Source organism: Eleutherodactylus coqui, chromosome 3 (assembly GCF_035609145.1).
Source record: "Eleutherodactylus coqui strain aEleCoq1 chromosome 3, aEleCoq1.hap1, whole genome shotgun sequence".
NCBI lineage: Eukaryota > Metazoa > Chordata > Amphibia > Anura > Eleutherodactylidae > Eleutherodactylus > Eleutherodactylus coqui.
In genome coordinates, this window is record NC_089839.1 from 190561587 (window position 1) to 190573861 (window position 12275).

At 47.2% G+C, this 12275-nt stretch overlaps 1 protein-coding gene across 2 annotated transcripts; it reads right to left on the reverse strand.

Annotated features, from left to right (window-relative positions):
* Positions 1-2618: 2618 nt before the first annotated feature.
* LOC136619897 (protein kinase C delta type-like) lies at positions 2619-4686 on the reverse strand. 2 transcript variants are annotated; one of them, XM_066594625.1, is made up of 5 exons: positions 4556-4686; positions 4315-4377; positions 3612-4166; positions 3374-3417; positions 2619-2698 (listed from the first exon to the last, which is right to left on the reverse strand). In XM_066594625.1, the coding sequence occupies exons 1-4, from the start codon at positions 4594-4596 to the stop codon at positions 3393-3395; spliced, it is 684 nt and encodes a 227-aa protein (XP_066450722.1). In that variant the 5' UTR covers positions 4597-4686; the 3' UTR covers positions 2619-2698; positions 3374-3392. The 2 variants fall into 2 exon arrangements, with proteins under 2 accessions (XP_066450722.1, XP_066450721.1); XM_066594624.1 differs by having other exon boundaries at positions 2619-2704.
* Between the last annotated feature and the right edge of the window lie 7589 nt (positions 4687-12275).

The following is a 12275-nucleotide window of genomic DNA, read 5'->3' on the forward strand; positions in this document are numbered from 1 at the left end:
ATAGTGACCCCCACCCCAGCGATAATAATGACCCCCACCCCAGCAGCCTCCAGCATAATAGCGACACCTCCCAGTGGCCCGCAGCGTAATATCGGCGGCTCCAGCGTAATAGGGACACCCCACAGCAACCCCCAGTGTAATAGCGACACCCCACAGCGGCCCACAGTATAATAGCGACACCCCACAGCGGCCCCCAGCGTAATAGCGACATCCCACAGCGGCCCACAGCCTAATTGTGACATCCCATAGTGTCCCCCAGTGCAATAGTGACATCCCATAGCGGCCCAAAGCCTAATAGTGACATCTCATAGCAGCCCACAGCCTAATAGGGACATCCCATAGTGTCCCCCAGTGCAATAGTGACATCCCATAGCGGCCTCCCCTCCCCCACTTACTCACCTCAGTTGTAGTGCATTCTCCTCTTGCGCCTCAGCCTCTGCTGCCGCAACTCCCGGGGTCGGCGCTGTCCTCTGTCCCAGCGCTCCCTGCCTCACCACAGTCCTCTATGCCGGGGCCGCTGGCCAGGCCCTGCACTGCCTGTGCCAGCACTCCCACCCTCGGGCCTGCAGCTCTCAGGCTCGCTACAGTCCTCCGCCCCCAGCTTCAATCTGAAGCTGGGGGCGTGAACCAGTTCTCTGGCAGGTGTATTATGTCGCCACCCCTTACTTCCGGTGGCGACATAATACTCCAGTGCCATCCAATCCTGGCTGAACACTGACGTCACAGTGTGTGCCGGGATCGGTGCTGTTAGCAGAGTAGCTGAGTGAATGCCGGCAAGGGAGCCACGGCCCCTGACGGTATTCACAAGTGGTGGGCGGCCGATGGCGGCGCGTGCCAGTGGGGAGGGCTCTGCTTGCCGCCTCTGGCACACGTGCCATAGGTCCACCACCACTGCCCTATGCTTTATGCAATATTTATGATCAAAGTTATCTTCTTGGAACTCAAAAAGACAGATGATCTGAAGGTTGAAGGCAAGGGCGTAACTACATTGGTGTCCGCCCATCACTATGTTTCTTGGATATACCATCCCCAAAGGCATTGTAAGAACATTATGTAAGACATTCAATGGAAATAAAGACACAGACACAAAGATTTATGGAGAAAGAAAATTTTATTTCTAGTTGAAGGAATTTTGAGTTGATCCAGAGGAAGGCGAAAACTTTTAGGAAAAAGCCAATTATCCTTATATAAAGGGGAAAAATTCCTTCCTGACCCCAAATATGGCGATCGGAACAAGTCCCAGGATCAAAGCCGAAATCTGACCTGACTTTTTTAAATGTATTATTGTTTTCATGAATCTAAATAAATCTCTTACCATTTATTGTTTGTGTGAAATCTAAAGTGTATTGACCTAAACCTATTTATAGACTGTGTTGATCCAGAGGAAGGCGAAAACCCCCTTGAGGAAAAAGCCAATCATCCTGTTTCAAGGGGGGAAAATTCCTTCCTGATCCCAAATATGGCGACCAGAATAAATCTCAGGATCAAACGCCAGCAGCTTACCTCCCTAGTGTATGTGATGTCAGCTAAAGTTTGTGTTTCTTTATGTTTATATAATATTATTTATGTGGCAGTTTCCTTATAAATAAAAGCTAACCCTATTTAAGGCTGTGAATAGATCCAGAGGAAGGCAAAAACCACCTTGAGGTATGAGCCAATTGTCCTCAAGTTGGAAAAATTCCTTCCTGACCCCAAATATGGCGATATTTTCTTTTTCCTCACCTCTGTGATTTTATGTAATTTATTGTGAGTTAGCGTAGGTACTGACGGAAGCGGTGTGACCTCGACGCGGTCCGTCAGCCTATGCGTTTTGGCCAAAATGCAGTACTAACACCCGCATTTTATTAGTATGCATTAGTATCTTTGTATGTAGTTTGCTAGTTGGTGGGGGAGCCCAAGATGTCAGCCAGTGTGGCCCACCTTGGAGATACAGGGCAACCCGCTGTCATTTCAGCCAGGGTTGATATCCTGTATGGTGGGTCACCACCCATCTATGGCTGACATCTTTGGTATCGTTCACATGTGCAGGCTATTAGTATATGCAGTCACTCCTCCCCATTCTGGGCTGGGTTGAGTGGGTGACTGCATATTAGCCTGCCAGGAACAAGCTGCTCCTCCACACATTATTGTCTGGCTTACTACATATCTTCAGGGCTTAAGGCCATTGCGCCTGCCCTACGGCGATTGTGCCGGTGGCGATTGTGCCTGCCTTATGGCGATCGTGCCTATGGCGACCGTGTCTGCTTTGCAGACTTTCAGGTATTTTTGGCTTTTTCAGTGAATGTGCAAATATGGCGATCAGAGCAAGTCCCAGGATCAAAGCCGACATCTACACCTATCTGTGTGTATACTTGTGTCTATGTATGTGTTTGTGCCTACACTTGTGTCTAATATTAATGTATGTGGTGTGTTCTACTTACCCGGCCTGTGCCGAGGTCTTACTAGTAACCAGGACTTCAGGGATAATAGTCACTTGGGCTATTTTTCCTGAACTCACCAGCTACCAATCAAGCACAGGCCACTCCTGGGGGTGCAGAAGGTCCTCAGGAGAGGATGATCTCTGATGTTAGCCGGAGGTGGTCAACGTTCAGGTTGCTGATGGTAGCATGCAGGGTACAGATGGTGGAGAGAGGATGTTGTTGGTAAGCCGAGCTCTTCTACAGCAGCAGTCGCGGGTTCAGGAGACAGTTGGTACGGGCTGAGCCTACAAGACATAAGAGAGAGAATTGTTAGTTTTACCAGTTGTGGATACAAACAAGTGAACTACTGTAACATGACGACTTGTATCAGGATCTGATTTGTATCTGATACACAAGAAAAGTTATTTTCTGCAACTGTGTCTTTACTATCAGTTATTAGCAGTTCTGTGATTGTTGAAGCCATAATGGAGGCCATATTGCTTGTCAGCCAGATATATCAAAATCTCAGGGGATGACTCAAAGGGGGAAAATTACAGAACATTTCATACCAGATTCTGACATAAAAAGTGAAAACATTTGGCGCAAGCCCGGCTTGCACAAGTATTTAGCAACCCTTTGTCCTCAGCGCCAGCTCACACCACTATATCAAAAATGAACATGGCTTGTCAAGATGAGGCACATTTATATACAATTTCAGCCAGAAACTGGCATAAACAGTTTTTTAGAAATTTTTGCTGGATCAGGCCTGGTGCACATGGCTATGTAGGCGCACAGATAAATGCTGGTGTTAATATATTTTTCCCAAAGACTTTTGCTATTTTAGAGGAAATGTTTTATATATTGCACTTATTACAGTATGTAAGTTCTGCTACAGTGTATGACTATAATGGTCGGTGTCCTGTGTGTATAGGTGTAGAGATATGTATGTGTAGGTGTGTATAGAAGGTACTTACCAGATGGTTGTGGCTTCCTTCACAATCGGATTCTTCTCGTCATCCTAAGAAGAAGAGACATAGTTATTACAGAAGCAATAATAATGTAGCCGAGGAGGGAGAAGACTGCGGACCAGACATGGTGACCTGAAGCAGGGTTATTATATGACCTCCTGTGCTTTCTGACACCAGAGGAACACTAATGATGAACACAGAGGTCTGCCTGAAGAATATCATCCCTAGAGGAGGAAGATCTTACCGGGTCCAGCTTGGTGAAGTGTACGAGAATCCGTCCATTGGGTGAGGGGGTGTCTTATCTTCCAGCCATAGCATGTCTCGATTTTCCAGAATTTCCCTGAATGGCTTGAATGGCGGCCGTGCTCTTTTCAGTTCCAGCACCTCCCAATCTATGGGGTCGAAGAAACGGTGACCTCGGATGTTCCTGTAGACACCCAGCCTCTCCTCAGGCTTCTTACGTAGCAGTCTCTCCAGAAGATGCTTCACATCAGCATCAAGCCAAGGTGGGAATTTCGGCTCCTTTCTGGTGATGGCTTTGATGACTTTTCTCCTGATGGAGCCATGATAGAAAGGGGACTGTCCTGCCGCCATCCAGGATACGACAATCCCCAGGCTCCACCAGTCGACTGCTGTGTCGTAGTTCTCTTCAAGAAGCACCTCTGGGGCCATGAATTGAAGTGTGCCCGTCACTCCACTGATCTTGTTAGACGAGGTGACACCGTCTTGGGCCAGCCCCAGGTCTATCAGGCGGATGTGTCCAGATCTGTCCAGCATGATGTTGTCTGGCTTTATGTCACTGCAATGAAAAAAGAGAGATGTTAATCTGTTCAGCGATACAGAGGTCTTAGGTATGTACTACAGCAAAACCAGTCCTAATTCAGGACTCTAGGAAAATCTGGAACCTATTGCAAGGAAAAAGAGAAATGTGGACAAGTTCTGCTTACCGATGGACGATGCTGCGTTGGTGCAGGAACTGGAGGCCGCATGCTATCTCCGCTGTGTAGAATCTGAGAGAAGAGTGTAGTATCAATGACATGAAATCAGTCCGCTAACATCATGTCATCATCATAGTGTCCGTCACCACCAGAAGAGGCACTGTTTATGGCAGCCTGTATGCCCTCCACTCTTCTATATCTGTCATGTCACCCTCAGTCCCCACCAACCCCTGATTAGGCATTTACTCACCTCACATGGTTGATGTCCAAGTTGCCGCACATTTTGATCATGGCTCCTAGGCTTCCTCCAAGCAGATACTCTGTGATAAAGTAGACTCGGTCTGCAGACTGCTGTGCGGCATACAGGTGACAGATGAAAGGGCAGTCTTGGGCCTTCAGTAGTATCCGCTGCTCTCTCATTAAGATGTGCTGTTCACTTCTTGCTTTGTTGACGATCTTGATGGCCATGAAGGTGTTTCTTTCAGGGAATGATGCCAGGACCACCTCAAGAAAACAAATAGGAAATAATCACTGACAGCGGCCAAAGGGGAAAATCATATACATTTATTGCATGAAGGATTTATTAATAGGCTGCTTTCAAATTGTGCGAAATTTGTGCGTTGTGAGACACACAAATAAGAGCCACAGTCTTATGAATGGAGTCATATAATAATGATTATCCATTCAGTCACATCCGACCTTCGGTCACTCCATGGATCAATGTTCTCCACTTCTTCTGTCCGTTTTTCTTTGTGTCCAACGTTCGCAGCCATACATCGTTATGGGAAAGACGATTGCATTAACCAGTCTGGTTTTTGTTGCAATGCTAATATCCTTTGCTTTTCCAGATCTTTTCCATTCCTTGCATTGCAATCCTGCCAAGTGTAATCCGCCTCTTGATCTCGGGTCTAGATTCCTCGTTGTAATCGATTTTGAATCCATGGAAGATGAAATCTTGGAACGACTCGACTTCTTCGTTGTTGATGTTTATGTTCACTATACCGTTGCCTACTGCGGTCATGACTTGTGTTTTCTTGCTGTCCCCAAGCAGGGTGGTGACATCTGCATATTGGAGGTTGTTGACATTTCTGCCACCGATTTTGACTCCAATTTCTGATTCGTCCAAATTGCATCGCCTCATGATCGTTTCTGCGTACAGATTGATAAGGACTGGTGATAGAATGCAGCCTTGTCGTACGCATTTCTCCATTCCGCACCAATCCGTGTTTCCATAAGCGGTCCTGACTGTTGCTTCCCGGTTGTTGTAAAGCGACCTTATAAGTTGTTCATTATGTTCTGGGACGACCATTTGCTTCAGACACTTCCAAAGCTTGTCATGTTCCACACAGTCCAATGCCGTGCTGTAGGCGATGAAACACATGTACACGTCCTTTTGATACTCCCGTCATATACATGACCATTATTTCCTTTTTTCCCCCACACTGCATTTTGATGCGGGTAAAAAAATGTTTAAAATAAATCGCAGCACGCTCTCTTTGCGTGTTCCTCGGAACGCCTAGCTCATTGTTTTCAATGGGACAGGAAAACACATTGCATGGCGTGCATGTGAGGTTTCCCATTGCCAATCACTACTTTACCTGAAGGGAGGCGTTTTTAAAGGAAAAACGTGGAAATCATGCATAAGTGAGCATGATATAGGGCCACGTTTCACGTCCCGATATTGCGCTCGGTAGTTTGTAGGTAGCCTAAGGCTAGTTCCACACATAGCAAATCTGAGTCAAGATCCTCATGAAAAGACATGGATTCTTGCCAGTACCCTACTCTGCCATATACACAGTGATGTTGGCATGTGCTTGCCATTACCCCGCTCTGCCATATACACAGTGATGTGGGCACCATGAATGATGGTCTATTGCCCAATAAAACAGGGAAATTCATGGCTGGTTCTTCTAGTGCCACATTATTAGTAGATGGGGCAGGGATGGTACTTTATGTCTGGGTTGGCAGCGGTGCCCATAGTTCATCAGAAACTTCTATAGTTTTAGAAAACTTGCAATTGTGTAGAAATTGAAATGAAGCCGGAGGAGGAATAACCCATAAATTGTACTGATGACAGGAATAATAAAGCCTGTGAGGGTCACTTTCTGCTGCATTCAATAAGTGTCCATCATCCAGATACATGATGTGTATCTCCATAGGTTACAATGGGCAGCGCCCTCGCCAGCGCAGATCTGGGTGTACCGGGCGGAGATGCTTCTATGGAGGTCACAGAGGGATTCATCCACAATGGGGGTTTACAGTGAGGTGTGAAATGTTAGAAAGGGGTCATATAGAAATGTTAGGAGGGTCTTATAAACAAGCGGTCGTGGTGAGAATTACTGTTGGGGGCTGTAAATTGGCGCAGTAATGTACATACGGCATTATAAGACTTTATTTAGACTGAGCCAGTAAAGACTATTTTATTAGACAAGTTTGCGAGTCCAATCCGAAGTCTGGGAGAAGGAGAGGTTGTGTACAGGATATAGCCAGGTTTAGGGCCTCGACAGACGAGCATCTAACATAATACGCTCACTCCTGCGCAGTAAATGAGTGTTTTTAACGCTCATGTCTGTGCAAAAGCGGAGCGTATTTGCGCAGGCACCACTTGTTCACACAAGCGGGGGAATCACCGAGCCCTGATATAAAAGGCTAATTTGCATAACATGGTTGCGGTGATTGCAGGAATGCGCTGCGTTTAGTGCATTTCCATGCCGGCATATGTACATGCTTGCGCACCTCCCATAGACCTCTATGGGTCTCTTTGGTGCCCAAACATGCACAAGATGTGGCTGGTCCTATTGTTTTGCACCTGCTGAAAAAAAACAGGCACAAAAAAAAGTGGTAATGTACTCATTGATAATGAACCCGCGTATCACACTCATTTGTTTAGGCCCATAAGGTGACCAGACATCCTGATTTAGGCAAGACAGTCCCGCTTTAGGACCCTGTGTCCCATTTTACCCAGGGTCCCAAGTGGGACAGCCATCAGTCCCTTTTGGAGATGTGGGATCACCATTAAAGCGATTACCAGCCAGGGTGCCGCTGCTGGATACACACACTGATGGCAGTGTGTGCATCTAAGATCCTCTTCCCCTCCTCCCCTGACCTCCGGGGACAGCTGACAGCGGGAAGCCTATAGGGGAGGTGAGAGAGAGTGCCACATAGTGCGAAATCCGCTGCGGGTACGTGACTAATTTCCAGATTTTGACTTTTTTGGATGCAGAATTTGCTCCCTGTCTTTTTTTATATATAGCCCTGCACTTTTTACATTGATGGACTTTAAGAAAAAAATCATATGCTGTGATAAGCCCCGCCCATGACCACACCCATTTGTCCTGCTTTGACCCTGGGAAAATCTGGTCACCTTACTCTACATCCATGCGATTTATAGCAATGACGCATCGCTACAAAATCGTGCGAGAAAATCGCCCGTGTGGAAGCGGCCTAAAAGGAAGGCTGTGAGCTCTTGAAACATTTTTCACACTTCACTCTTGTGCACATTTTAATAAGGCCACCTTCACACGAATGCAGGCATGTTTGTGCACATATGAGCATTGCATGTTTGTGGAACGAACTATGCATTTTGTGTGTGCAACGGCTCTTTTACTGTACTTTTTACGCCCACAAGACGTTCATTCAATGCGTCAAAAAATAGAACATGCTGTTTTGTTTCTGTGCGGTCATAAAATGCAGGAAAAATTATAGAATCATAGACTGGTAGAGTTGGAAGGGACCTCCAGGGTCATCGGGTCCAACCCCCTACTCAGTGCAGGATTCACTAAATCATCCCAGACAGGTATTTGTCCAGGCTTTGTTTGAATACTTCCATAAAAGGAGAACTCACCCCCTCCCGTGGTAACCTGTTCCACTCATTGATCCCCCTCACTGTCTAATACCTAATTTGTGTCATCCCCTTTCACTTTTATCCCATTGCTTCTAGTCTTTTCTTGTACAAATGAGAATAGGGCTGATCCCTCTACACTGTGACAGCCCTTCAGATATTTGTAGACCGCTATTAAGTCTCCTCTCAGCCTTGTTTTTGTCAAGCTAAACATTCCCAGATCCTTTACCCGTTTCTCATAGGACATGACTTGCAGACCGCTCACCATCTTAGTAACTCTTCTCTGAACTTGCTCCAGTTTGTCTATGTCTTTTTTAAAGTGGGGTGCCCAGAACTGGACACAGTATTCCAGATGAAGTCTGACTAAGGAATAGTAGAGGGGATAATGACCTCACGTGATCTAGAATCTATGCTTCTCTTAGGGCTCACACCCACTGGCGTTTTTTTCTCCACTGCGCTGAGAGAGTAAAGGAAAAGTCTCGCAGCGCAGTGCGAGAAAAAAAACGGCATCACGCCGGGATATCGCCAGTCTTTTCAATGGGGCCAGCGGGAACAGCGCTAGCCCTATTGAAAAGAGATGGAGAATGCCGCGGACTTCTGCCACAGCTGTGACAGCTGTGGCAGGAGTTTCCTTCATCTCAGGGCAGAAGTCCGCGGCAGGCTATCCTATTGCTTTCAATGGGATCGGCACTGCTGCCGGTCCCATTAAGAGCACTGCTTTCTGGCAAGCCCCGCAGTATGATTATCGGGGAAGGGCTTGAAATATAAGCCCTTCCCCGATAATCATCAATAAGAGGTAAAAAAGATATTGCTAAGATATTGCTAGTCAGAAATGAATAGCTAAGGGCTATCTGTCATTGGCTGAGCGCTCAGCCAATAGCTAAGCACTAGCTGCTATTGGGTGAGCCCTCAGCACAGCCCTTTCAGGAGGTGGGGATTTTTACATCCCCGCCTGCTGAAGGAGCTTAACAGCAGTGCAAGGGAGCCAGCCGGAGGACGCGTCTGAGCGCCGGAGAGGTGAGTAATTTATTTATTTATTTTTTTTACCACTTATTGATGATTATCGGGGAAGGGCTTATATTTTAAGCCCTTCCCCGATAATCGAACTGTGGGGCTTGCCAGAAAGCAGTGCTTTCAATGGGATCCATTGAAAGCAATGGGATAAATTGCAGCGGACTTCTGCCACGGCTGTGGCAGAGGATTCCTTCATCCCCGCGGTCCCCGCGGGGATGAAGGAAACTCCAGCCGCAGCTGTCACAGCTATCACTACTGTCACAGCTGCGGCAGAAGTCCGCGGCATTCTCCCTATGTTTTCAATGGGGCTAGCACTGCTGCCGCTGGCCCCATTGAAAGCACTAGCGATATGCCGGTTCTATTCCGGCGTCTTTCTTGCGCTGCGAGGCGAGAGTTTTCTCGTGCTCTCGCAGCACAAGAAAGAAAATATCGCCAGTGGGTGTCCACTACAATACATCCCAGAATTGTATTTGCCTTTTTGGCTGCTGCATCACATTGTTGACTCATGTTCAGTCTATGATATATGAGTATAGCCAAGCCTTTTTCACATGTGCTGCTGCTTAGCCCAATTCCTCCCATTTTCTTGCCCAGATACATCAATGGGTTCTATTTTCTGCATATTGCGCGCACATATATGTCGATGTCAATCTAGCCTTGACCCCGTTCACAGAGGTGTATTTACTCAAGAATAAAGCCTTTATTTTTAATGGGTACATTTGAGTGATTTCCCATGTGCAAATTTTTCCTGCGCATTTTGATTACACACGAAAAAAACACAGCATGCTCTATTTTCCACCCAAGGTCCCCATAGAAATAAGGTACTGGTGTATCTTGACGCCACCGGAAGAGGTAGATGGAGACAAGGGATAGTCTTCTTGACAGGGAGGTGACGTCCCCGGGTACTGATTGGCTGCAGGAGCTTCACAGTGTACCCGATGGTGTTTCATGAAGCACCGCAGCCAGCGTGTGCTGCTTGTGTGCCGCTCTTTAATAATGTCCCCTCCGGCCTGCATGTCCCCTCCGGGCTGCTGTTCATGTCCACGCCGCTCCATTGTCCCCTGCATGTCCACGCCACTCCATTGTTCCCTGGCTACGCTTCCTCAGTAAGTGTTGCCGGCGGGACTATGCCATCCGACGATGTCAGGACCCCTCCGCCGGCCACAAAATGGAACTACCAGTACATCACTGCCAACAGTGACAAGCAGGGAGGTCGGCGGGGAACACCAGAAATCCGGTGTCGTGGGGGGACAGCACAGCACACTGTCAGCTGCCAGGGGAGCAGCCCTGTGTCCACGACTGTACATGGTACGAGCACGGAGACATGTTTTAGGGCTCCAAGGACTTTCCCCCTTTTGGTTTTATGGTTAAAATGGGGTTAATTTATGTAAGCTATGTTTTAATAAAATGGCTGCTGTGGCCCAAATTATCCAAAAGTTAAAGGTTGTATGTCGTTGTTTGGGAAGGTGGGGGGAGATTGGTAGAAATGTAACATGGTTAAGGCTACAGCTGGGAAAAACTCCGTTATACCCGGATCATGATAAAATTAATTTTGTTTATAAAATGTAGCATGCCATATAACAAGCTTGATGTTCGTGCTCATTGTTACAGGATCCCCATGGAGTAGTAAGCATGCTTTGTATTGTCCAATGTTAATCGCTCCCAGCTGGTCATCCTCGCTCCATGCACTGGTGCCGCACTGAGCTCCAATGCCGCCAATGTACATAGATGTAGGGCAATGCCCGCAGCAGAGGAGGACAGAGAAAACTAGAGCAGTGGAACCTAAAGCATGTACAGGAGCAGTGGGAGCAGCGCCGGGGTAGAAGTCAGGAGAGGTGAGTAAAGGGTACTTTACATGGATGATTATCACCTGAACTCTTGCTGGAAATAGCAAATTCAGGCAATAAGTGTCCGGTGTGCACACAGTCACAGAAAGGGCACTGAGCAAGAAATCGCTTACTTGTTGGAGACGCCAATGATCAGGCAACATTCATACTCAATCATCAGCCTGTGTAATAGGGCCTAAATTGATGATCAGCTGATTGAAGAGGCGCTCATGTTCATTGGTCACACATGACTTGAAAGCAGCTCAGCTAACAAAGATAAATAAAAAATCGCCTGAAGATCTCAATATGCAAAAAAAGAATAAGAATGATCCTTTCCAGGAAAGAAGACTTACCTGGCGCCAGATGGGATGCCTGAAAAATGGTAACCAGCTGGCACCTGTAGTCAAGGCGGGCTCTGATAGGAAAAAGTTAGTCCTAGTCCATGGATTTCCAAAGATGTGGATAGCAGCGTAAGGAAAACCCAAATTCTCAAATGTGGCTGGGTAATGGCAAATCTAACAATTAGACCTCCTTCACACGGGCGATATGGCATCGCCGCAAGAAAATTGCAGTGATATCGCATCGCTGCATCTTCTCGCGGCTATACCGCGATTTTGTAGCGCTACAAAGCCGCATGTGATGCTACAAAGTTGCGCGACTTTGTAGCATCACCTGCGAGGATTTTAGGGGGGGGGCTTGAAATATAAGCACTACCCTGAAAATAAGCTGTAGCTGAAGAAAAAAAAAAAAAGTATGCATCACCTCTCCTGCACTGTCTGCGGGCGCTACCGCAGCTTCTCCCTGGGTCCCGGCACTGATCGTCTTCATCTTCTGGTCGGGGATTAAAAAATTCCCGGCTGCTGGAAGCGCTGGCTGTGATTGGCTGACGCTTAACCAATCACAGCCAATCACAGCCAGTGCTCGATGAATGGCTGTGATAGGTTCAATCACAGCCATTCATCGAGCACTGGCTGTGATTGGCTAAGCGTCAGCCAATCACAGTTAGCGCTTCCAGGAGGCGAGGATTTTTTAATCCCCAGCCAGAAGATGAAGAAGAGAAGCAGTGCTGGGACTCGGGGAGAAGCTGCGGCGGCATCGGAGAGCACTTCTAAGGTGATGTATCTGGTTTTTTTTAATTTTTCCCTGCAGCTGGGGCTTAGATTTTGCTTTGACAGTAGGATTTCCTACTGTCAAAGTTGCATCGCACCACCTGAAAATTGCGTTTTCGTGCGATGCGATGCAACAGAGAGGAAGGTGTAGTGCAGAGTGCTAAGGCAGCAGAAATGTAGTCC

What these genes read in the sequence shown, in the direction of transcription:
- LOC136619897 (XM_066594625.1), bottom strand. Translation starts at nt 4,596, where the DNA reads ATGATCAAAATGTGCGGCAACTTGGACATCAACCATGTGAG. An exon ending in TTGGACATCAACCATGTGAG is followed by an intron (nt 4,378 to 4,555) that starts GTGAGTAAATGC and finishes CTCTTCTCTCAG; the next exon opens with ATTCTACACAGCGGAGATAG. An exon ending in ACTTCACCAAGCTGGACCCG is followed by an intron (nt 3,418 to 3,611) that starts GTAAGATCTTCC and finishes TCTTCTTCTTAG; the next exon opens with GATGACGAGAAGAATCCGAT.